General features: G+C 43.6%; 3 protein-coding genes across 7 annotated transcripts in view; 2 read left to right on the top strand and 1 right to left on the bottom strand.

Annotated features, from left to right (window-relative positions):
• Positions 1-323: 323 nt before the first annotated feature.
• LOC117498317 lies at positions 324-8,940 on the top strand. Of its 5 annotated transcripts, XM_034150335.1 has the most exons (8): positions 324-653; positions 977-1,033; positions 1,326-1,443; positions 2,247-2,314; positions 5,507-6,555; positions 7,125-7,286; positions 7,845-7,940; positions 8,435-8,940. In XM_034150335.1, exons 5-8 carry the CDS (start codon positions 5,515-5,517, stop codon positions 8,753-8,755), a joined length of 1,620 nt encoding a protein of 539 aa, XP_034006226.1. In that variant the 5' UTR covers positions 324-653; positions 977-1,033; positions 1,326-1,443; positions 2,247-2,314; positions 5,507-5,514; the 3' UTR covers positions 8,756-8,940. The 5 variants fall into 5 exon arrangements, with proteins under 5 accessions (XP_034006226.1, XP_034006228.1, XP_034006225.1 ...); XM_034150337.1 differs by lacking the exon at positions 1,326-1,443 and having other exon boundaries at positions 7,125-7,280; XM_034150334.1 differs by lacking the exon at positions 1,326-1,443.
• Positions 8,941-11,849: 2,909 nt separating this feature from the next.
• On the top strand, positions 11,850-16,335 carry mfsd4b (major facilitator superfamily domain containing 4B). Its single transcript, XM_034150329.1, has 4 exons — positions 11,850-12,346; positions 13,145-13,313; positions 13,768-13,884; positions 14,473-16,335. Exons 1-4 carry the CDS (start codon positions 12,089-12,091, stop codon positions 15,771-15,773), a joined length of 1,845 nt encoding a protein of 614 aa, XP_034006220.1. The 5' UTR covers positions 11,850-12,088; the 3' UTR covers positions 15,774-16,335.
• rev3l (REV3 like, DNA directed polymerase zeta catalytic subunit) overlaps positions 16,308-26,019 on the bottom strand; it is a 71,904-nt gene continuing 62,192 nt past the window's right edge. The window contains exons 23-32 of the mRNA XM_034150328.1: positions 25,771-26,015; positions 24,222-24,330; positions 22,025-22,231; positions 21,615-21,724; positions 19,727-19,841; positions 19,497-19,634; positions 19,126-19,316; positions 18,350-18,596; positions 17,604-17,819; positions 16,308-17,181 (exon numbers count right to left, since the gene is read on the bottom strand). Of these exons, the coding sequence (XP_034006219.1) occupies positions 17,041-17,181; positions 17,604-17,819; positions 18,350-18,596; positions 19,126-19,316; positions 19,497-19,634; positions 19,727-19,841; positions 21,615-21,724; positions 22,025-22,231; positions 24,222-24,330; positions 25,771-26,015 (1,719 nt within the window). The 3' untranslated portion in view covers positions 16,308-17,040. The remainder of the gene's footprint in view (positions 17,182-17,603; positions 17,820-18,349; positions 18,597-19,125; positions 19,317-19,496; positions 19,635-19,726; positions 19,842-21,614; positions 21,725-22,024; positions 22,232-24,221; positions 24,331-25,770; positions 26,016-26,019) is intronic.

Here is a 26,019-nt window from a genome sequence, read left to right as displayed (position 1 = left end):
AACCGTGTGTGTGTGTGTTGCATGCATGTAGTAGCCGTGTGTGTGTGTGTGTGTTGCATGCATATAGCAGCCGCCCCCTCGCACACAGACGGGGGAGAAAGATCTCTCGTCTGGATTGGAAAGATCGAAAATACATTATAGACGCATTTTGGAGTCTTATTGCATATTTGAAACGGAGTTGGCGACACTAAGACTGCGATATAATGTTTATGTAGACATATGACATAATGTTTTAAATGTCTCCAGTACCGATAAAAAGACAGATAACGTTGGAGCTTAACGGCTCGTAAAACACACGTTATGACGTCACCAACACTGAAAAAACTGATTCTGACCCCTTTTAGATGTTACATGTTTTAATCTAGCCTTTTTTAATAGATTTGAATGTGTTATAGCATCCTTCTTATCTTTTTTAATTAATCTTAACATATTTTGTCACTGTTTAAAACAAGTTCATTTCATTCATTTAAAAATAATTAGAAAAAATTATGTACCATTTAATTACCACATAATACTGTCCTGTCTGCGCATGTGCATACACAAGCAGACCGCCACTTTTCCCTCCATTTTCCATTCGGAATCGGAAGGACAGGACTGCCTGTGTATAGCTCCGCTGTCGTGAGGTGAACATTCTCCACGGCTCTCCGTTTTAAGTAAGTAGGCTAGCTAATTTATAGCATTGGGTGTATTATATTATACTTAAATAGGTAGCTTTTTGATAGATTAACATTAGCAAACGTTAACGTAGGCCTACAGCAGCTAGCTAACTGTTAGCCTAGCTTAGTTGTGTAGTAATGTTTAAGTAATTTAAATGAAGTGTAACATGCATCATTAACATTATAAGATAACTTAATACTGCTCTCAAGTTAAATACGTGTTAAATTCAATCTTTGTCTTGTTAGACTTTATTATTAGTTGTTGGCTAATACAAGTTGAATGTTAAACTGCCTGTTCCTATGGCTTTTTTTTTTTGTAGCTTCAACTTCCCCGCTGCCCAGCTTGTATACTGGCCATGCTGTCTTCCTGACCGACTGTAAGTATGTTTTATTTTATTCTTATCACTGTGGTAATATTAGGACACAACTAAACATATGAAATCACATTGGTAAGGGTGCTTTTGGTAACGTTACTCTCTGGCGGCAAGGGGTTAATGTTACCGCGGCTAACGTTCATATCTTGGTCTTATAAGCGCTTTCACACCGGACCGGAGTACTTTCCCCCCGAACTAGGGGGGAGGGGGGGTAGTCTTAGTTTCGCCAACACCGTATATAATATGCTATAAGACAAAATGCGTCTATGATGTATTTTCGATCTTTCCAATCCAGACGAGAGATCTTTCTCTCCCCCGTGCCCCGTCTGTGTTCGAGGGGGCGGGGCAGTTTACACACAGGCGGCTGCTACATGCATTCAACACACGGCGGAGAGAGAACTAACCGCTCCGAGGTGTGTTTAAATGTTACCCGTCTTGAGGTGGACTCTTTGCCAAAAGTGAGAAATAATTGATAGGTTTTGGCTATGGAATAGAATATTGTAACGACCCGGTATAGGGTGCTGTGTGGGTCACTCAAGCATCCCCCGGCTCTCTGCCAAGCACAGAGCGGCACAGTAATGCTGGTCGGCGTGCGGGCCTGTGGTTGGGGGAGCAAAGGGGTGTGTGTGTGTGTGTGTGTGTGTGTGTGTGTGTGTGTGTGTGTGTGTGTGTGTGTGTGTGTGTGTGTGTGTGTGTGTGTGTGTGTGTGTGTGTGTGTGTGTGTGTGTGGGTGTGTGTGTGTGTGTGTGTGTGTGTGTGTGTGTGTGTGTGTGTGTGTGTGTGTGTGTGTGTGTGTGTGTGTGTGTGTGTGTGTGTGTGTGTGTGTGTGTGTGTGTGTGTGTGTGTGTGTGTGTGTGTGGGGCCTGTTTCCGACTCCTATTGTGGAACGTTACAATATAATCATTTAATGTCATTATACATGTACAATGAAAGAAAAGCTTCTCCCTTTTTAAAAGGTGCCATCAAGTGCAATAACAGTTTAGCATGTAAGGGTGGTAACACAGGCAATTTGTCTAAACATTTAGCAAAAGTGCACCACATCCAGTAATATTTAGGCTCTATTTAAAAAGAAAAACGTAACATTGTTTGTCACAAAGAATTTTGTAGGATTTTGAGTCATTGGCCTAACACAAGTTAGTAATCATTAGCAATCAATTACCTTTTTTCATTTACCATTATTATTTTTCATTTCTGCTCATCTTTATTTTTATTGCAGGTTTTTCTATCTGATGTTGGTGTGATGTAGAACAGAACCTTACTCTTTGGGGACCGCATGTTGTTTTGGTAAGTCAATTTATCAAACAAATTCCTTACTCTTCAAGTTTTGAGCAAACTATTAGGATTTTCGTTTAGTTCACTCTGCTTAGAGATCCAAATTATTTGTAGATCACCATGACCCAAAGGTGACTGTGAAACACCATCACTAATGTTTGATTCCCCCCCCCCCCCTTTTCTCTCTTTGGTGTTTGTCTAGTTTATGTGGCAGTGTAAAGACTGTGGCGCTGAAGTGTCTAAGCGATCACAAATTCTCAAACATTACAGACTAAAACATAGTCATTTTGGGCGTGGCCATCATATTAAGTGTATATATCCTGATTGTCCATGCATTTTTAAGGCTTGGAATACTCTTTTGGTACACTTGTCAAGGAATCACACCAATACCTCAAAGCCCTCTGCTGACATATTTACTACATTTTCCTGTCATCTATGTGGCTGTAGTGAACTCGGAACAGAACGTGATTATTTTGTGCACATAAGCCATCATCTGAGAAACAATGAGACAGTCACTTGTATGTTTAAAGGCTGTGCATACAAATCCAACATATACAGCACCTTCAAGTCACACAAAAGACGGAAGCACAGCTTGCATTCATTGGTAGATTTTAAGGACGGTGTTGTACAAGGAACTTGTGTAGGTGAAACTGGAGAGCCTGGTGTTTCAAACAATGAGGACATTTGCGATGAAAGTCAGTTTGATGATGTTGATTTAGATACGTCGAAGGATCAGCCAGAAATAGAGCAAAAAATTGCGGCAGTGTTATTAAAGCTGGAAAATATTTTTCATGTGCCAAGTGCTGCAGTTGATGAATTGCTGGAAGAATTTCAATATTTGTTGAGCACAGCATCTTTGTGTAGTACAAGAAATGTGATCCATGACACACTAAATAGTTACAATCTACAAGTTGACCAGTCGGTCATTGAAGAACTTGCATCTGCTCTGTGTACATCTAATCCTGTGTACAAGGCTATTGGTAAAGGTTGTCCTTTGGCAACATCCTTTAAACGCAAGCAATACTATAAACACAATTTTAAAGTTGTGGAACCCATAGAATATATCTTGGATGAGAAAGATAAAAGAACGCTACAGTATGTTCCACTATTAAAGTTTTTGCAGCAGCTTTTCACTGATGGTCACATTCTTAACAAAGCATTAGACAGTCAACTCATATCAGAGGATAGAGGAGAAGAAGTGGTATACAAGTCTTTTCGAGATGGTTTGTTTTTCAAGGATAACCATTTTTTGTCAGGAGGTGAATTGCGAGTGTTACTGAATTTGTATGTCGATGACTTTGAGATTTGTAATCCGCTTGGCACATCTCGTAAAAAGCACAAGATCTGTGGCGTTTATTGGACTCTCAGCAATTTACCACCAGGTTGCCATTCTTCGTTATCTTCTATTTATTTGGCCTTACTCTGCAGGTCTGACGATGTGCGAACATATGGCTATGAAAGGGTCCTAGAGCCCTTGTTGAGGGATCTTGTCATTTTGGAAAGTCAAGGTATTTTTATTGCACAGCTTGGAGATTGTGTTAAGGGCACAATACAGTGTGTCATAGCTGACAATTTGGGAGCACATGGAGTAGCTGGATTTCTTGAGAGTTTTTCAGGTGGGTACATTTGCCGTTTTTGTGTGGCACAAAAGTCTGAAATTCAGGAGAGGGAAGTGAGTTCAGGTGCATTTACTCTCCGAAGCAAGGAGATGCATGAAACGCATGTCAGATCAGCACAGGAAAATCAAAAACATTGTTATGGTGTTAAAAGAAGTTGTGTTTTCTCTGCACATCTTTCTCATTTCAATGTCTGTACTGGCTACCCTCCAGATATTGCACATGACATCTTTGAAGGCATATTACCAGTCGAGTTGGCACACTGCCTCAATTTGTTCATTTCCAAAAGATATTTCACCCTTGAAAATCTCAATGAGTCCATTAAGAAATTCCCTTACAAGTGGACAGACAAGAGTAACCGTCCTCATGCTATTCCCAGGGCATTCACGGTGAAGAAAACTATTGGAGGAAATGCTCACGAAAATTGGAGTCTTTTGCGATTGCTTCCATTTTTGGTTGGACAGTTGGTGCCCCCAGATGAGCCAGCCTGGCAGGTCATTTTGGACCTTAAAGATATCGTCGAACTAGTTGTTGCACCAGTGCACACGACACAATCCATTGCTTTCCTTGAAGCCAAGATTTGTGACCATAGACATAGGTTACAAGAGGTGTTTCCGGGTATAAAGATCTTGCCCAAACATCATTTTGTGGAACATTATCCACAGATGATCCGGTCTTTTGGCCCACTAGTTGGGATGTGGACAATGAGGTTTGAGGCGAAACACAGTTTTTTTAAGCAGGTAGTCCGCCACACACGCTGCTTTAAAAACATACTCTTGTCCCTGGCGGTGAAGCATCAGTTCATGATGGCATATCATTTGGAGTCAGCCACAACCGAAAAGTCTAGCCTGACTGTCTCAGCTGTTTCAACGGTCTCTGTTGATATTTTGCATCAGGATGTACAGAAGGTCCTACAGCTGAGAGACCCTGATATTGCTCACATTCAGCTCACAAAGAATGCATCTGTTAATGGAGTGAACTACAGGGAGGGTATGGTTATTTCTCATGGCTCTGCTGGTGGCTTGCCAGAGTTTGCAGAAGTTATCCAGATGGTTGTTGTGGAACAGAGCTTGAGCTTTATTGTTAAAGAGCTGAGTGCTTGGTATAGGGAGCATTTTAGGGCATTTGAGTTATGTCCCACGTCACAAGTCTCTCTCATTCAACTTGGCGCCTTGGTAGACCAGTACCCCTTGGCAGATTACAGGATTGGAGGACGGCGAATGGTGACACTTAAACGATTCATACACATAAAAGGTTAGGACAGTCATTTGTGTTGTGTTCATGTGTTGCATGAGTTGACATTAAGACACTAAATATGGTAACAAGAGGGTTGCTTTACAGGAGGATTCATTTCGTTTTTAGTCAAATTGAAACTATAATCCTTGTGGGAATTTTTTTATGGAAGGTATCCAGTCCTCTGACGTCTTCCTTAGCTAAATTACCCTCATGTTGCCATGTATTATAGAAATGTGCATGTTAATTAAACTTACCTACTCTAACTTTGTTCATAATAAAAGTGTATACTTAAGTAACAACATTGTCAAATATTTATTTAACAACATGTTGTTTTGTGTCTTTTAACAATTAGATTGAAGAATGGCACGACATCTGAAGTTGAGGGTCATTGTGGACACGGATGACTGTAGAAGACTTGATCTCCATTCAGGAATGCCAAAAACTCTGACAGAGTTACACGATACAATTTGCCAAGCATTTGGAATTGAAAGAGACTTTCGTATTCAGTTCATGGATCCTGACTTCAATAATGATTTCATGAATGTTACATCAGTACAAGACATACAGGACCGAAGTACGATCAAGGTGGTGTACATACTTGATGATGTGGGTTCGAGTCCATCTTCTTCAGTGCAGAATGCTCCCAGCACTCCTGGATCATCTGGAGCACCAGTAAGCAGGCAAACATCTTCCAGTGTGTCGTCATTATCCTCAACAAACTCGGATAGCACCATTATTCTGCCACGTACAGACACTGAACTGAGAACACGTGCATGGCCACGCAAATTCCCCATTCCTCTCTTTCCATACAATGTAGAGGTGCAGCTTCAACGTGGAAATGAGAGCTTCAGAGAAACTGGCACTCGACTGCAGATCACACCAGGGCTGAAATCGGACATCTTGGAGAAGCTAGCCGAGGACATTTTCCAGTATACGGCATATCCACAAAATCTCCAAATAGAGGAGGTAGCAGGGGCACTCGTCCAAAAATGTCCCTGTTTGAAAGAACCATCTGCCACTGGTTACTATGGCTGGATGATTAGCCTAAAATATAAAATGGCTAATTACAGGACAAAGATGCGAAACCTTGGCTGTCCAGAAGTGACTGTAAATGCTTTGAAAAACAAATCAAGTGATGAATGCATCCCAGCCAAAAATGTAAAGAAACCTAAAAAGGCTGAAGTCAACTATTGTCCTTCACACCCTGCTGGCGAAACAGATGAAAGCCTAGAAAATCTGAGACTTGAACTATTGAATGATGTCAGACAAAGAAGCAATGCACCGTGTGTAAAACAGAAGATGTCCAAAACATTCTCCTACAGAAGAAAAGAGGTGGTGCAGGGAAATCTATCTGCTGGAGAGTTCAAAGCCAGGTGGCCTGCACTTTTCCATATTGATGAGGTAAGTTATATATTTCACATGGTGAATGTATGGTGAAATGTCTATTTATCGTACACATTGAGCTGATACAGAGCAACATGATCATACATTTGAAATGGTGTTTCTGTCCATCTGATAAGTCCAATATTCACTATCTTTTAGCTCTGTTTTTGCTCTCCACCAACTCCTTAGTAAAGTATTTGGCTCTTTAGCTGCTCAATGTTCCGCTTTCCTCACCATCTATTCTCTAACTGTATCTGTCTGCTGTTTGATTGTCTGAAGAAAACAGCTGCTGCTGGAATTGGGGTTTTCACTTTATACCTCAACATTTTACCCATTGTCAATTAAAAAAAGTATTAGCAAGGTTTAAACAACCATACAGCTTACAGGTCTAGTTTTAATTCCTTGCAATTACCTTAGATTAATAGAAATACTTTGGTTAGAACACACTGTACACCAATACACATCTCATCAAGGACTTGGTTAAAGAGGTCAAAATGAGAATCTATCCTTTAATTATATAGTAGATACAAAATATCATTACACCAATGGCTGAATGTGCTCTTTGTCGTTTTGTTTTTGCATAACAGATACATGCTGAATTCCAGCGCATAACAACTATCCCACTTGAAACGGCCTTCATGGCGCAGTTGGACAGCCATCTACCTCAGCTGACATCTGTCTTCCAGAAGAAGGGAGGAGTTGTTGGCCAGAAACTAGCCAAACATCTGGCGATTTTGCAAAAGGTAAATGTGTGTATACACTGTTTTATACAAATTGTCATATACTCTGTGGAGCAATTTTATGAAATGTACCTGTCTAGTACCGTATAGAGCCCCATTTGCCTAACAACAGCCTGGATTACTTGCCAGGTGCAAGAATGCAAGACACTTTTCTAAGGAAATCTGATCTTAATAATGCAATAGTGGCATACTGGTTAGAGAAGCAGGCTTGTGACTGTAAAGGTGCAAGTTCAATCCCCAGGTGGGGAAAGTGAAAAAGCAGAACCTGCCTTGAGCAAGTCACTTAATCCTCAGTGGCCAACAGATCAGACTGTGTTTGTACTTGGCAGATTCCAGGTGTGAACTGTGAAGAACAGAGCATTGCTCTTGGTGAAAAGTCCCTGGATGAGTAGAATTAGTAAACAGTGCTATCGCCCTAACACATTCAGACCTCTGACATTGTAATACATTTAAGTCACAATTCTTTAACATACTTTAGGCAGTCCATTTACATGTATAATGAAGTCATTGCAATATTGTTATTATTGATGTATTTAGAAATATTTTAATTGTAATTTTTTTACACAGGCAACAAGTGATGTTAACCTTAAAAGGGAAGCAATCCTCAAGGCACTTTGCATCCACCTTGGTGAGGATGATGGACATCTCATTCGGGAGTATATGGTGAGTCATTGTAATTGCATTTGCCAGTCACATGTAGTGTTTTAAGATCCTAGTGTCAGGCATCAATTTTAGATAATTATTTTTTACCTTATAAGAAGCATGAAGGTTGAGCATATTTATATGTATGAATGTTGATATTCATCAACAGACTAAAGCATTTCAAACCATCACCTTGTTTCTTTATACGATGAGGTTGGCTTTATTCATTGTTTTTCTTATTGTCCAATGGAAAGACCATAATCAACAATGTCTTAGTCCACCTGTCAATCCTCTCTGACTTCTGACACTCATCACCAAGCTTATTGGGTCGTACGTAAATCTTTAAAAACACCTCACACATATTTAGTTTGATTCAGAAATATATACAGTATGACCAGCTTTGTTTTAAGGGATTAATAGGTATGTGAGCAATATTACAAAAAATGTATAAGATAAAGTATGTCATTAAAATTACATATATTGAATGAATACATGTTTTTTCTTTAAATATACAGGACATCGGAGGAGATGACATCACCAGAGACCTGCAGAAATCTACCATGGGCGTATACGTCATCAACAAGGATGGTGGAGAACCTGGACATTATGACGACGTTGGGATTTTTGTTGAAGGACTAATCATTCTGGACAACATTGGATCTGTAGCCCGAGCTTGTGCCATCATGCTGGGAGTCATCTATACACTGAACATGGCTTACCCCAAAGAGCTAAGGTACTACTATGAATTCATTCAGAAAGTGCTCTTGCAAATGGATGGTGAAAGGCTTTCCCCCAAAGTCCTTGGACTGAAGAACAAGATACATGCTGGACTGTAGGATTTCTTCAGCCGCTCTTGTGAACCGATGCCACTAAAGCATTACAAAAACACCAGTCAAACCTCAAAGGTTGGGAGAAGAATGTGGAAATGTTGATGGACTTAGAAGACATGTATTACATGTATTAATGTGTAGGTTATATTCTCCTCAGCTGTGTAAGTCACATGCTTCATGTTACGTCAGGATTTATTCTCTGTCTGTTTCCACTGCACTTTGTTGCATTTCGTTTTGATCGAAACGGCAACTTTTTCTACCTTAGCCAAGCGTAAAACATTTTATTTTTTATATTGGCAATTTACATCTAGTTCTGGAGAAGAATGGGAAAATATTACATGTATTAATGTGTAGGTTATATTCTCCTCAGCTGTGTAAGTCACATGCTTCATGTTACGTCAGGATTTATTCTCTGTCTGTTTCCACTGCACTTTGTTGCTGTCATGGCCTCCACCTCTGCCTAGTCTGTCTCTCCCCATGCGTGTGTGTGTGTCCACAATCCAATCACCTCTGCTATAAGACTCCGGCCCTGACTCCTCCACTTCGCCATATCGTAGACTCTGTAACCACAGTCAGTCACGTCTCCTGTGCCTGCAGCTTCAAGCCAGCCTGACTCCTATCCTGTCTCCAGACCACCTCCAACGTTGGACCCTGTCCCGCTCCTCCAGGCTCTTCTCCCTGCACTCTCCAACCTGGTCAGACCTCCGTTCCCTTGGACTCCGTCTAGCTTCCCTGGCTCAGACCCCCCTGCCCAGTAATATTCAATAAACGTTATTATTGTGTTTGAAACTCCTGCCTCCTGTCTCTGCTCAGCTCCTGGGTTCCCTGCTAGCCTTAACAGTGGCCAGATTGTACTGTTAAGGCTAACAGGGAACCCAGGAGCAGAGAGTTTCAAGCAAAATAATAACGTTTATTGAATATTACTGGGCAGTAGGCAGGGGGGTCTGGGCCAGGGAAGCTAGACTGAGTCCAAGGGAGAGGGGACCGGAGGTCTGACCAAGTTGGAGAGTGCAGGGAGAAGAGCCTGGAGGAGCGGGACAGGGTCCAACGTTAGAGGTGGTCTGGAGACAGGATAGGAGTCAGGCTGGCTTGAAGCTGTGGTTACAGAGTCTACGATATGGCGAAGTGGAGGAGTCAGGGCCGGAGTCTTATAGCAGAGGTGATTGGATTGTGGACACACTCACACACGGTGGAGGCCATGACAGTTGCATGTTTTATTCGAATCAGAAGATGTTTTGTGTAAGACACATGCTTCATGTTACGTCATTTTGTACAAGATAATAAAGTAAGAGTATGTATCAAATATGATGTTTGTTTTTTATTTTAATATATTGAAAGTTAACATAGTAATAATGGCTGAAAATGTTTAATTAAATTCAACTTAATTTTTGTATGTAGAAATTAAACTATTGAATTGATCTGAATGTACAAAAAGAAAAAAGGTTACTGTTACATAATCCATTTTAGTATACTTAACATGGGTTTAGTGAGTACATTTTACTCGGAATAGTTGAGGTGAAAATTATCAGTATAATTAAATTGAAATTACTCAAAATAGTTTAACTGAAAATTATCAGTATAATTAAGTTGAAATTACTCAAAAATAATAAGTACAGTGAACTTAAAAAATAAATCTGGATTTAGATAACTTTGTTTTGTGCATCCACTTACCTTAATAAAATTAAGTAAATTCAACATAACAATTTTTTCAGTGAACGAATCGACGACTGAATTACTACATGCAATGCCATCCCTAGAAAAAGACAAGAATCTGTGGCTAGACTTCATTTTCAAGCGACATGTGCCAGAAGACTCCGGCAGATTTCTGCTTGTGTGTTCTAAACATTTTACCTCGGAGATATTTATGAACTAGATTTTTTTTCGCCAGACAACATGTCCGTTAAAGTTTAAATCTTCCGGACAAAATTAGAAAAGTGCCGGTCAAAGGTCTTCTTTGTTATTTATTGAGCTTTAAAACAAATGAATAACGACTCTATATAATAATATAAGAATAATACACGGGGACTCTCTCTTTTCCTCCCCCTCTTCTGACAGCCCAGCAGCTGATCAGAGCACGCTCCCCTCTCCTGCAGGGGGGCGTGGTCAGCTGCAGCTCATTTGCATTAAAGATACGTCACAGAATCAGCCCTTGCAAAAACAGGGCTGAGGGGGGGGGGGGTGGCAGGAGCTCCAACAAGCCGTTTAGGACAGAGAGTGAATACACATACTATACAGAGATGCTGTATGAGAAACCAATGTTATATAATAACTACCGTTACTGTAGTGCTATCAGGAAGCATCGACACCTGTGCAAGCACTTAGTTTAGAACTCGGATATATGAGATTTTCTGCAAACCTTTATGATCTAGTGTTTTCTGCATTCTGACCTGCAGCCACAAAGCCTTAAATACGAATAATATGAATGAGCTCCCTATCAGTCAGCAGTAGGTCTATTGTAATGTGCAGGAAGTGTCATTATATCCAGTCACCTGGAGTGAACCTGCAGTATCCTGCACTGACAGGACAAACTACATGCATAACCTGCTCTTCAACCAGGTTATCGGAAAACCTTCAGCATACACCAGTTTGTGTAGTTCTGGAATGTTCCATCCTGCATTAGAAACCAATGTGAGTTTGGAAAATTGCCCAATATAAATCTATTTTAGTAGACCTCAACAATGGAATTATGATCAGTGGAAATGGCCATGACATGGGACCTTTAACTTCATCAGGTCAGGGATATCGTGAGATGTTCTGTATGGGTGAAAGGATGTTATGTAGTAACAATTAAAACGAATATATGTTTTTCTGACAACCAGTTGAACGAGAAATTATTATATAATCAGTCAGACCATCATTCAAACAGCCCTCAAAACCCTTCAAACTTGCCTTCTCTTACTAAACCCCCTGCCCATTCCGCCAGGTTATAATGCGCTCTGTTCTTTAGTTTGTTTGTAGGCCTATTTTGTTTTATTTTTCCTACAAATTAAACGTATTATTTTTTTTGTATAAATATTATTATTATTGTTTTCTTTATGTTTTTGCAGAAGATGGAGCACGCGTTTTCACCGAGTGAGACTCCGTATGATTATACGATCTTTGCAGCCTGTGGGTCTGTGTTGGTGATGGTCGGCGGGTCTGCGGCGGCCTCCTCCGCACCATGCAGCCGTTTAAACCACAGGCTACGGTCTAAACATGACCGACCTCGTTTGAACGAGTCGACAAACTGCAAACAGGCAGAAAATCCACCAAAGCTCCGTTATCCGCCGCCGTTTCCGCTGTGTACTCCTGTTACAGCGTTCTGACATCATCATCGTCAGCACTGTCAAACTGACAGGTATGTCTTCGTCCGCCTCACAAGACACCGTCGTTAAAAAGAAGCACGTTCGTTTCGCCAGTATGGAGGACGACGAGGACACCCTGTTTGACAAGAGGAAGGACACCGGCAGAGGGCTGAAGAGCGCGTTGAAGGCAGGCTTGAGGACCAGCACCCTGAGGTGCGACGGCCGGGTGGAGGTGGTCGGCGGGAGGAGGAGGAGGGGCGCGTGCGGCCGCTGGACAGTCACCCTCGCGCTCTGTGCAGCTTTCCTGGGCCTGGTACATTTATTTCATAATTAAACCTGTATGGTTCTATAGAAAAATATTATTCAATGGAGACCTCATCCAGCCTTCTCTTCATTTACTAGCATACAACTGTGGCTCAAGTAGCCTCCCATATATCTTGTTATCTTGGTTATATAATAACTACCGTTACTGTAGTGCTATCAAGAAGCATCGACACCTGTGCAAGCACTTAGTTTAGAACTCGGATATATGAGATTTTCTGCAAACCTTTATGATCTAGTGTTTTCTGCATTCTGACCTGCAGCCACAAAGCCTTAAATACGAATAATATGAATGAGCTCCCTATCAGTCAGCAGTAGGTCTATTGTAATGTGCAGGAAGTGTCATTATATCCAGTCACCTGGAGTGAACCTGCAGTATCCTGCACTGACAGGACAAACTACATGCATAACCTGCTCTTCAACCAGGTTATCGGAAAACCTTCAGCATACACCAGTTTGTGTAGTTCTGGAATGTTCCATCCTGCATTAACGCAGCAAACACTTCCTGCAGCAACAATGAAGCAGCTGGCCCATCACTGTGCTCTATGGTTTAAGAAACAATTGGATTAAATATTAAAGGGATAGTTGAGATTGGTACTTCTACAAGTGTCAGGGTATCAGCTACAGGAGATGCAGCTGGAGGAACAGACAGGAAGCATAGTAACTACTGCTTTATACAGCCAGACGCGTGCATGCATTTGAGAAGTTATTCTGTGCATTGTTCTTTAGCGTGCAGCACACCTGTCACTCACAGTGACTCTTTGTAACTCCTGATCTCTTGTTGCTCCAGGGGATGAGTATCTCTGTTATCGGCCCCACGTTCGAGGACCTTGCTGTGAATGTGAACAAGAACATCAGCAACCTTTCTTACATCTTCGTGGGCCGCTCTGCGGGCTACATTGGGGGTTCCCTGTTCGGAGGCCTTCTCTTTGACTGCATGAGCCCCCACCTGCTGCTGGGTAACGCTCAGGCTCATGGCTTATATGTTGTACACATTTTTTGACATACCAAACTATACGTTTTTTTAAAACATTATTTTATGATGGACGACTATTATTACGACAATTTTGTGTGTGTGTGGGGGGGGGGGGGGGGGGGGGTGTTAAAATACAGGTCCAATGGGGGCAGGGGGAGAGAGTTCAGCATCCTTGTGGTAAAGCTGTTTTTGACGTACTATACATATTTTGACTTTTAAACATTGAAATCCCATGCTCTACTATTTTTACATACTTTATTTGGAGGATATATTATGCTATAGTATTTTTGGAATACAGTTTTTAATACATACTATTCTGTGACGAACTTTCATTACATTTGATCAAACAACGAGAGTAAAGGTTCTTCAAAGTTACGCAAGGATTGTGTCCTCTCCACTCTCCACTCGTCACATGGTTGTGCTCTGGTTGTCCTCAGGCTGCTCTCTGCTGGTCACCTCAGTGGGAATGTGTGCCATCCCGTTCTGTAGGCAGGCCCTGCTGCTCACCGGCCTCATGTCCAGCATCGGGGTGACCACAGGGATTCTGGATACAGGTGAGACCATTTATAGCTCGCAGTACAGAGTCAAAGGCATTCATAATGTGACACACACACACACACACACACACACACACACACACACACACACACACACACACACACACACACACACACACACACACACACACACACACACACACACACACACACACACACACACACACACACACACACACACACACACACACACACACACACACACACACACACGTGGTTATTCAAGTGTGTGTTTGTTTCTCTTGTGGTTGATGAGCTGTTTGACACTTGAATGAGTTTAATTCATGTTTTTGCTCTGTTCGACATCTTGCTCCTTTATGATTTTTAATAGATAGTTTCTTGCACATTGTGAGCTGTGGGTGTAGCTGTTAACATGCTAACATCTGAACACTGTCGTGGCGTATCCTAGATGAATCTGACCTCTGTTAGGTACTTTTAAACTTCAGTGTAATACTTAAAAAAAGAAAAGAAAAGAAGTTATGATGTAGCAACTGAGTTTGTGTTTTGCTGTGTTGAAAGGGAGCCTTTCAGAAATACCGAAAATGTGTATCAGAAATGTGTTAATGATGGTTTTACTGTCCCCAGTTGGTAATGTCCTCATACTGAACACGTGGGGGGAGCAGGCGGGCCCCCACCTGCAGGCTCTGCACTTCAGCTTTGCAGCCGGGGCCTTCGTGTCTCCCATCATCGCCAAGCTGCTGTTTGGGTCTGACAGCAACAGCAGTGCAGGAGTCCTAGCAGCAGACTCACTTCCTGTCCCCGCCGAGCAGGTCACCAGAGCGCCTGACGCCCACACACTGATCCGCTACGTCCACAGCAGCAGTAGCACCCTCAAATCCATGTGGGCCTACATCGTCATTGGCTCCTTCATCTTCCTCATCTCCTTCCTCTTCTTCATCCTCTACTGTCGCAGCAGCTCGTCACGTGAAAAAGCACGCAAGACATCGGGGGAGCCCCTGGTGGCCAAACATCACACGGCTCTCATAGCCCTGCTCTTCTTCTTCTTCTTCGCCTATGTAGGTGCTGAGGTAGCGTACGGCTCCTTCATCTTCACCTTCGCCAAGGACTACGCCCACATGCATCAGTCCCAGGCGGCTGGGCTCAATTCTCTGTTCTGGGCTGCGTTCGCTGCCTGCAGGGGGCTGGCTATCTTCTTTGCGGCCTGCATGTACCCGGGCACCATGATCCTGCTCAGCCTGGTGGGCTCCACCCTGTCCTCCCTGCTGCTCTGCCTCTTCAGCAGGGAGCAGGTGGCGGTGTGGGCCTGCACCGGTCTGTACGGCGCCTCCATGGCCACCATCTTTCCCAGCGGCATCTCCTGGTTGGAGCAGTACACCACAGTGACAGGCAACACGGCCGCAGTCTTCGTGGTGGGGGCCGCGTTGGGGGAGATGGTGCTTCCTGCTATTGTAGGCTTCCTGCTGGGACAGTTCCCGGAGCAGCCCCTGCTCATGTACCTGTCGCTCATCACCGCCACATTCACCTCCATCCTCTTCCCCGTCATGTACAAGCTGGCCTCAGCCCCCAGCAGCCAGAGCAGGAAACCCCGCGTCAGGGGCCGGCCTGATGCAGATGACAGCGAATATCGTCAGGCGCTGCTGGACTCAGGAGCCAATGAGGAGGAGGAGGAGGAGGAGGAGGAAGAGGAGAACGAGGCTGATCAGTGGAATGATGCAGACTTTGAGGTGATTGAAATGGATGACACAGCGAGTCTCATCAGTTCCCCCAGCAAGGCTCCCTCTCCCCCCGACATCACGGCTCTAACAGAGAGCGGCCCCCTGACGGAGGTGGCAGGTGGAGCCTCTTTCTCCAGCTCAATCTCCCTGGGTGGAGAGTCCCCCAGACGCAAACTACTGCTCTCCATGGACAGAGAGAAGAGAGACTGAGGGACTCTAGCCCTTACTAAACAAAAAGGATTAGCATTCAATGCAACACTCACTGCAGACCGGAACCTGTGTAGCTTAGAAAGCATCCTCAGCACCTCTGAAGCTCGCGGGCCATCAGGAGTGTTTTTCTCCTCAAGGTTTGAAAATAAACACAACATGGATTCTCTTCAGGGAGTCTGTGTCGGCCTGCTCCCTCCAGAGAGGTCAGAGGACCCAGGACTCGTATTGCAATTCAGTGCCTTGCTCAAGGACACACAACTACAATAATGAAAAGTATGTTTCAAATGTTTTGCACTACTGCAGTGTTGTCATTAACAGCAGGACATGATGTGATGATAGTTGTAAGATTTGAATGAAGTGGATTTTGTCTTTGTAAAGAATGTGTTGTTGTCATGTTCTGTAATGTGCTGTGCTGTATGGATCTCTACATCCTGTGTCGTCACTGCCAATATTTTTTTATAACTGAATCATTGACAGAAGACATTTGATTACATTGACTTTTTATTATATCAATCTCAAACCTCCACCTACAGCAATGTCCATTAAAAACAAACAAAAAACACCTCCTTCATTCATATTTTTTACATTTATACAAATACACAGATCCTGTATGGCTGTTTGAAGAATTGAAGATTGGATCTCAACATGGTTTAATTCTTTTGCGCAGAAAATGGAAAATGTTCACTTAACCACATGTGCACAAGGAAACCATAAACTCTTTATGACATCAATTATCAAAATACAGTATTGCAACAGTCCCAGATTCGTAGAAAAACCAAAATAGTTTCCAGTTCCTACACTGTAGTGTACAAAGTGTCATATCTGCCAAAATGAACATCAGTACAATCATGAACAATGGCATCCTTAAACAGAATGCACAATAACAGTATTGATTGCATTCATGGAGCTTTATGAGATTAGAGACAGAGCTCGACAGGAACTACCAACAGAGAGACTGCAGTCCATACAATATGAAGGGGAATCTATTAGTGGTCTGAATGTAGTGAATTCTGGAGATTTGTGAGGAGCTCCTTCACATTGCTACGAGACACAACAGGTCATTGTGCATCAGATCCAGGATCAGCTTCACTCGCAGCAGCTTATGCAGATACACAGTCAAACGAACAACAGTCACAAGACACATGAAGACCCACCAGGGTTCAATGAAACCTTTACAACTGAGTGGACAATTAAACACTGATATGGGGAAGGGGTGGGGCACCAAATAGCACCAAATGAGCAGGGAGCCGGGAGGTTCAGGAGCCAATCAGAACTGCTCCAGCAGCTGCCGCAGGTAGGGGGCCTTGGAGATCTGTCTGTTGACCCGGGACAGCTTGTAGAGGACAGGGCAGTCCAGGGACACACAGGACACCTGCCGCTCAGCACTGCCAGTGCAGTTCCTACACACCTGGACACACACACACACACACACACACACACACACACACACACACACACACACACACACACACACACACACACACACACACACACACACACACACACACACACACACACACACACACACTGTAGAAGCTCTCAAAGCAATCTGATAATAGCCTCACCCAGCCATCAAGCTAACCGTCTTATCACAGTTATGATCAAAGGTCACTTCAAACAGACTTGTACAAATGTAATTTGTTTTATATCAAAACACACAAACTCTCAACATTAATACATTCATTGTTTGAAATGTTACATGAAAGAAAAAGAGGAGCCATTACTTTAAGAAAACTTAGGTCATTATTTTTAATTAATAGTACTTTTTCTTATAAAAAACACATTGGACAAATGATTACTCCCTGTGTTTTTGCTGGGCGGGGGTCTCACCTTCAGCAGCTGCTCCTGCTGTCTCTCCCATTGTCTCATGTCCTGGTGGAGTGTGACTGCGACGCGCTGCGGCTCGGCGCGGCACCGCGAACACACACCGAGCTGGGTCAGCTCGTCACACACGGGGCAGTGAAGCGTGGTGAAGTACTGCGAGATGGTCCCCTTCCTCCCAACCTCATCTCCCCCCACCACCGAGAAGCAGGAAGCCTTCTGGATCTGTGTGCAGACAATCAGACATGAGTGTTGTGTTTATGGAAGACAACACAACATTAGAAAGAAGATAACAGAGAATTACAAGTAAGATCATACTGTAAATAGTTAAATGCAATCAATGGTCATGAATCATTTTCCTTAGCTATGCTTCACCAGCAGAGGGCGTGTGTGCTCCGTCAGGACGCAGACTGCAGCTTGATGAGTCTCACTTAACACATTCTCTTCCTCCTTTGTTCTCTCTGCACTAAATACACTGAATGGACTGGAAACAGCATCCGGAAGAATGCTTTTATTTTGAAGGAGAGAAGCAACAGACCAAAAATCATCTGTGTGCCCCTGGCATGCTCATCAGTCATTTATTCGTCAAAAACAGCCAATCATATTCCAAACTCAGCTGTGTGTCTTCCCTCCATGCCATTTCTTCTTCTATACGTTGATGTGGCTTCTCTAGCATCATCACTCATTTGCACTGCTCCTATGTTGCAGAGGTCAGATCAAAAAACATTTTGGATTCTCATTTCCCGCCGTCTCACCCTGGGCAGCTCCTGGTACCAGCTGAACACGTCCACTCCGATCAGCTGGAACATGCGGGCCAGTGGGGGCAGGATCTGCTTGGTGATGTAGTAGGTGGCATTGAGGCGGAGGCCGGGGTCCTGCAGCACCTCCACCGGCCGGCGCACCAGCTGGATGAGGGGCAGGCCGGGCATCCCGTACACGATGACGTAGGGAACGCGCTCACTCACACGGGGCTCCAGGCGCCGGTCGTACGCCATCATGCGCCTGAGACAGATGGAGACAGATGGAGACAGATGGAGACAGATGGAGACAGATGGAGACAGATGGAGACACAAACACTTGACAAACCATATCAGAACTTTTAGTCTGCCCTGTGTCTGCCGGGAAATATGACACTAAATAAATCATCTGTAAAACATTCAGCATCATCTAGAATCCACCTAGCTGATAAACAGGAGATAAACTAGAGCTCATGACTGACGCTGGATACTTCCTCTTACCATGCCTTCTTTGGAATCTGATTTTTCTCACCCATTAAGAGATGGGTTGCCTAGCAACAGACTCAGGTACTGTACATACAGGCCAGTGCAGCCAGACAATGAGCACTGTAGGGGGTGGGGGAGTAATTGGATTCACACTGACTCTGTAACTGTAGCTTACAGCAAGCTCTGCAGCATGCACCCCCCCCCCCCCCCCCACACACACACACACACACTTTCTCTGTCTTTTGGTGAGACATTTGTCTGCAATGTTCACTCACAATGTGCTGTCCCTCACACACACTGACACACACCTGCTGAGCTCCAGGGCGGGGACGCAGGCTCCGGGCCGGTACGAGCTGCTGCCCCGGTACTCCTTGGCGAAGGTCAGGTCCTGCATGCTGGCCCGGCCGTCCAGAACCTTCATGCACTGATGCTGCACAAACCGCTTCACCTGGCTGATGTCCCGGCTCTCAAACAGCAGCTTGATGGAACGCTCCAGAACCTGGATCACACAATCATGACAGGACGAGTGAAGAGAGTAAACATGAGAGCGGTTAATGCAAACACTCAACACCCCCCAGCCTGACTGACACGTGTGCAGCAGTCTGAGTGAACAAGAGCGGGAAGAAATCTGGCAAGGCTGTGATTGGTGTAGAGGCCAGTGAGGAGGTTTGCCTGTCACCTTGGAAACAGCAGGGCAGCCGTCGCGGCGCACTGTCTCGATCCCTTTGGCATCAAACACAGGCTCCTTTTGGTCCAGGCTTTCATACATGTAGCCCACATAACGCTTCTTTGTCTGCAACACGCAGGGAAGGTACACCTGGGAACACACGCACACACAAACAGATCAATATATATGTCTACAAGTGCACATTGTGGCTGTGTGTGTATGTGGCTGTGTGTGTGCACTACCTTCTCAAACTTGAGCTTGACAGGCTTGGGGTTGGTTGCGGTCACTGCCTCAGCGATCTCGTTGCCAATCTTGAAAGCCTGCTCTTTGGTGGCTCCCTTCAGCAGAACAAACAGGCTGCGAGACAGACACACACACATAGAGGTTCACTACGGTCCACTGCATGTCCCGTCACACACACACGCTTCCTGTCAGAGGTCACGCCGTTTGTGAATGACACTTACATCTCTGGCAACAATTACAAACAACCATGAGACTTCATAAAGAAAGGAAACAACAATGTGACAGAGTGCTGCTCAGAGAACATCTTCGGTGGGAGAAGTACTCAGATCTTGCACTTAAGTAAAAGTAGAAGTACCAGAGTGTGGGAATAGGAATAGAGTTTTGTAAATGTCCCTGCTGTGGGACTAGTAAAGGATTTCTGATTCTGATACTCTGTTACAGTAAAAGTCCTGCATTCAAAATGTTCCTCAAGTAAAAGTACAAAAGTATTCTCATCAAAATCGTGCAGAGTGGTCCATTTCAGAATAATATATATGATATGTTTTATAATGATTGATCATGAAAGTGTTCTCAAAGCTGGTAAAGGTGCAGCTAGTTTGAATGACTTTGTATACTGCAGGGTAGCTTGTGAATTTACTCCAGGTGGAACTAAAGTCTGATTTAACACTTGATTATATTTCACATCATTCATCCACATCTGTGAAGTAACTAAAGGTATCAAATACATGTAGTGGAGGAAAAGTACACCATTTACCTATGAACTGTAGTGGTATAGAAGTACAGAGTAGCAACACATTGAAATACTCAAGAAAAGTACAAGTATCTCAAAGTTGTAATTACATTACATTACATTACATGTTACTTGTTAGACGCTTTTATCCAAAGCGACTTACATACTCAATACTGTGGAGAATCCCCACAGGAGCAATTTGGGGTGAAGTGTCTCAGGGACACAACGACATGCTGACTGCAGTGGGGTTTGAACCTGTGACCACCTGATCCGAACACCAATGCACAACCCACTGCACCACACGCCTAAGCACAGTACTTGAGTAAATGTACTTAGTTACTTTACACCACTGAACATCAGACTCCTCGACATGAGCAACCTCAGGGAAGCAAACCTCCCAGCGGTGAATACAGCTAGAAGATGATGGGTACTTGTGGTACTAGTGGTGAGGGGCCTGCGTACAGCCCGAAGGATATTAACATGCGCTCATTCTTCTCACATGCATGTGACTGAACCACAGTGCTTCTATTTGATCAATACAGTGTCTACATGTGCATGGAGGGGGGGGGGGTCAGCCTGAACATCTGACTGAAACTTCAAAGTTGCCCGTAAGTTTTATGATAGAAATATATAGTAGGGGTCCCCAGCACATAGAAACTGCCGGATGCTAACCATTGGGCATTTTGCACAATTTGCATAAATTGAATTTATTATTAGCATTAATGGCATTATATATGTGGAAAATAGTCAAAAAATGGCATGGCCGATTTGGAAAATGTTGGAGTGGTTTTGGGGGTTATTGAGGATGCTGAGCCCATTCATAACCTTTTCAGGACCAACAATAACAGTTTTAACCAGGAAATTGCCATATTTGTACTCTTGGTTGTAAATTATAGGGTACTCAAAATGTCCGGGTTCACAATATGAATCTATGGGCTGGCCACTAGACTAATAAATGAAACACTACAGGAACAAAAATTCCAAATCAATGCGTTCTTTGTTAATACTGAAAGTGAATTAGAAGCTTCAAGATAGTTGTCAAAACAAAATAAAAGTAGTTTGATTGTAGAAAACGTTTGCAGTGCAGCTGGCACCACCGCAGTTAGCCTGACGCCATCTGAGCTGTGCTCCTGCTGCGCAGCTAGAATGATGTTTACCTGTCCGTGTCTCCGTACACAACACGCGCGCCCCATTTCTTGGTGTCATTGACCATCTTGATGGCTCTCTCCAGGGTCTCTCTGGCTTTGTGGACGATACTGTCTCCCACCTGGAAAAAGACAGGAGAGACGTTGATACATACTGCAGCACAAGCTTGAATAAACGTTGATGCAATGGTTCTGTAGGAATGTTTGTCTTTCACTCCAGACCAGGAAACCACTGCACAGATCAGCAGAGATTTGCAAAAACACTAGAAATAGTTCTCATAGAAATATGTGCTACTACATGTATTTCACATCTTTAGAAGGACTACAGCTGGCTTTAAATATGATGACACTATGATGACCCCCCCCCCCCCCCCCATCTGGTCCCAGTGCGGACAGCCGACTGTCAGCTTCATTAAGCTTACCTCCACGCAGGGCATGCGTCCAGAGTAGTTGGCGGCGGCATATCCGAAGGTCACGTTGGCGATGAGCTTGAGGCCCAGCTGGCGGGCGTGCAGCAGCTTCATCAGGGCTTTGTCCTGCTTGTACGTCTTCATGGACTGCTTCACCATGATCCTGGTGTTCAGGATTTCCTCCAGCATGCTGGGCATGATGCCTCTACGCACTGAGGACTACACACACACACACACACACACACACACACACACACACACACACCAAGGCCTGATCAGGAGCAGGAAGTCTACATTCACATGGAGTGCATTAGGTCCAATCAACAAGCTTTCATGTGGTCAGGTCAGTATGGCTGACATCTTTGCCAACTACTCTGTCATATTTGCCGTGGTCTTCATCAGGCTCGTGCAGAGGATGTTAGAGGGCCAGGGACCCACATTCAAAAAAGGAACACGCTGGCGATTTTGGTTACTTTCACATAAATCTATTCCTGGAATAACTACTTTTGTGAAAGGAGACATGTCATGCTTTTCCGGTTATTACCCGTCCCCTTGTGTGTTATGAAGGTTTTTATGCATGTAAACGGTGTGCAGAGTCACAACCCTCAAAGTACACCCTGTAGCGAGTAAAACTCTAACACAGAAAATACCTCCGCAAAACGCCTCGTCATTGTCCATTTGATTCTTCCGGGTACGACATGATGTCATGCCGTACCCGGAACGAAATGGACCAATCCGTGGAGCCGTTACGTTAAGCCCCCGCTGATTGGTCCAAATTGACCAATCCACGGACTTCCTCACACACACATCTGTGTGCAGGGAGCAGGCAGCTCAGCTGATTTCTCCTCCCTGGCTGCAGGCTGATAACAGACAGTTGGGATTCTCTCTGCAGACCCATTCTCACAGCGTTTATCAACCTTTTTCTTACTCAATATCAAGACACACTTATTGTTTTTACTTCGGCTGTGAGTTTGTGTGTGCTCAGGATGTGTTTGGATGTGTTTCACTATGTATCCTAAACAAGGAAACAACACCTCCACGGAGCTCAGCGCGATTCACAACGTCCCGACCAATCAGAGCACACTGTGCTCACAGGGAGGGTGGGGGCTGGAGCTATTGGAGCTACAACGAGCCGTTAAAGGCAGAGAGTGAAATTCAGTGAATACACGTAGTTTACAGAGATGCTGTATGAGAAACCAATGTGAGTTTGGAAAATTGCACAATATAAATCTATTCTAGTAGACCTCAACAATGGAATTATGATCAGTGGAAATGGCCATGACACCTCTCCTTTAAGGGATATTAAAATGTATGTATGTATTTAAATATACTATTACTATGTGCCAAAAAATGTGTTAAAAGTCATTCACATATCATGTCATAATTAGGCACAACATTATTAAAGCAAAACATAAGCTTTGGCCCCTAATGTATTTGTTGTTTTGTTTGTCTGACTGTCTGTCTGACTGTTTGTCTGACTGTTGTTTTTGTTTTACTCCTGTTTCTTCTGTAAAGCGACCGTGGGTCCCCTGAAAGGAGCTATATAAATGTAAGTTATTATTATAATGATTAATGTGTATTAGCTACAGTTTCTTTTTGTTGCTTTATGTTAGACAATGCCTGCACACACTGATTTTTAAATTAAAAAAAGAGGGCAAAAGGGCAGGTGCCCAAGCCACCCTTGAGGTGTATCTGTGCATGTGCCTGCTCTCTATAGTCATTATGGAGGTTGTATATTTATGGTGCTAACACATTGAGTGGTGTTAATATTTAGTCTACAGTTATTGATATAAATAGTGTGGACACACAAGCAAATAAATGTATCTTTTGGCTGTATGAACTAACGAGGATACCCCTTGCAGCTGAACAGATCCAACTGTGTCCTGACCTCAGACCTTTGTTTAGGCAGGTTTTCATATGCAGTTGGTTCACAGTTGAAAATGAACTGAATTACATTATTCTTCAAATTTAGCAGCAACACTCCAAAGTCAGTTTGACATTCAACATTATTATTGCATTGTTTCATTTGTGAGTATATCAAGTATACTGAGTTCCTGTGCAGTGTAGTATAAAGATTCATTTAGAATACATGCATGTACAGTTAGTGTGCAGTTTATAGAAAATGAATAGCGAGATGCTTGGCCTCGGCAGCAGCTCAAGTGCATTTCCAGAACAACCTTGAGTGACAGGTCCTCAGAGGGGCGGGTACCTTGATGAAGACGATGCCGTTGGGGGACACGGTGATGTCATTGCGCAGCTGGTAGAGGAGGTCAGGGGGAACTCGCAGGGAGGTGCAGCCAAACTTGAACTCATCGGGCCTGAAACAGAAGCACACAGGTGTAAGAGGAACAGAGAAAGTATATACACATATTTGGGCTGTCAATCATTTGGAAAATGTAATCGCGTTAATCTCAATAAATATACTGTGATTAATTATGAATAATGAACGATCACAAGTATAAAATACTAGTATCTACTTGTATTTTGGGGAGATATAAAAGAAATACATGTGTGGTGTTGTCATAAAGAAATGCATGAGACACTCCTGTGACACTGCAAAGACCTGCACATAGTGTTGGTAACAATCTTCTCTTTTCCTCTGGGTCATATAAAGGGTTGGGTATCGTCTAGATTTGAACGATTCCGGTTCTGCTTCTCGATTCCGGTTATTTTCAGTTCTTGATTTAGTTTCTTTGAGAGGGTAAAAATAAGTCCCACACCAATTTCACTGGGACAAAATGTATTTATGAAAACATTTAGTCAAATCAGTATTCATATTTACATATCACTCCATACTTTTTAGTTTGGTTGCTGTTATTGAATACAATTATATTCTGCATTGTTCTTGCATTCACAAGTTAGTTAATTCACGGTTTCCCAGTCTCCTCTGATGTTACGCTGCAACCTGCCTGTGGGACAGAGTCCAACCACACAGTCTGTGTCCAACAAATGTCCTGCAATACATCTGCTACAGTATTTTCATTTAAAAGATGTGCTTTCTAAACCCTGCTTCATAAACAAAACTGACTTCCCTGTGTTCCTCCGAGTCTGGAGGTAGAAGGAGAGAGAGACGCTGAGCACCGTGCAGTGATCAGCTGATCCGGAGCAGAGAGACCTGTGGTCCGTGGGGTTCCGCCACCTTTCCTCACAGCTCTTATTAATCCCGGTACCGGAAAATTGTTATTTGTTCTTACTCGTTGCTTCCCAACCCTGCCACTGTGCTCGCTATATTTCCCGCCCCTGCCCCGTCTAACAGTAGAAAAAGCAGCAAGATGCATTTCCTTAGGAATCGATAAGCAGAACTGAAATTAACATTTCTAAACGATACCGATGGAATCAAAATGTTGGTACCCAACCCTATATATATATATATATATATATATATACACACAAATGCTTGCAAATGTAATAAAAAAAAATCCAGCATAATGTGATGTGCTGAAGTTGAACCTCAAACCTCTTTCTACTGAGAATACAAATCATAAAGGTCTGTGTGTCTGGCATTGCTTTTTTTTATACCTTGGAGTAGTACAAATATGATGTAGAAAATGTTCATGTCTCCTGCTGTTGCTATGCAACTACAGTTGGTAGGTGAAAAAAAAAGAAATATAATGGAAGTTCTCTCTGAGCTGTGAACACCACACAGTCTGATCCATGAAAAAATAATGAGGCAGGTAAGGCAGACATGCAGCCTAAGCCAAGTGTGTGTGTGTGTGTGTGTGTGTGTGTGTGTGTGTGCACGCTTGTCATGTGCTTACGTTCCCAGGCTGTCCACGTGGCCCAGGCAGGTGGAGTAGCAGTAGTTGTACGCTATGACGATGGAAGGATAGAGAGACTGGAAGTCCAGCACCACCACTGAGTTGCTGTAGAAGCGCGACTCGGGCTCCATCACCAGGGGGATGCACTGAGGGGCCCTCTGCTGGGCCCGCTGCTGGACACTGGGGGTCACAGGGATGTAGTTCAAGGGCTTGGCCACACGGAGCATCATGGACTCAACACGGTACTGA

This window comes from Trematomus bernacchii, unplaced genomic scaffold, assembly GCF_902827165.1.
Source record: "Trematomus bernacchii unplaced genomic scaffold, fTreBer1.1, whole genome shotgun sequence".
Taxonomy (NCBI): Eukaryota; Metazoa; Chordata; class Actinopteri; order Perciformes; family Nototheniidae; genus Trematomus; species Trematomus bernacchii.
The sequence above is the reverse complement of the archived record's forward strand: the minus strand, read 5'-3'. Positions and strand labels throughout refer to the sequence as shown.

Bases quoted from the DNA above. Each gene is read 5' to 3' on its own strand.
- LOC117498317 (XM_034150334.1), top strand. From the start codon at position 5,515: ATGGCACGACATCTGAAGTTGAGGGTCATTGTGGACACGGATGACTGT. The intron at 6,556-7,124 runs GTAAGTTATATA...TTTGCATAACAG, and splicing joins CACTTTTCCATATTGATGAG to ATACATGCTGAATTCCAGCG. The intron at 7,287-7,844 runs GTGTGTATACAC...TTTTTTACACAG, and splicing joins CGATTTTGCAAAAGGTAAAT to GCAACAAGTGATGTTAACCT.
- mfsd4b (XM_034150329.1), top strand. From the start codon at position 12,089: ATGTCTTCGTCCGCCTCACAAGACACCGTCGTTAAAAAGAAGCACGTT. The intron at 12,347-13,144 runs GTACATTTATTT...TTGTTGCTCCAG, and splicing joins GTGCAGCTTTCCTGGGCCTG to GGGATGAGTATCTCTGTTAT. The intron at 13,314-13,767 runs GTAACGCTCAGG...GGTTGTCCTCAG, and splicing joins GAGCCCCCACCTGCTGCTGG to GCTGCTCTCTGCTGGTCACC.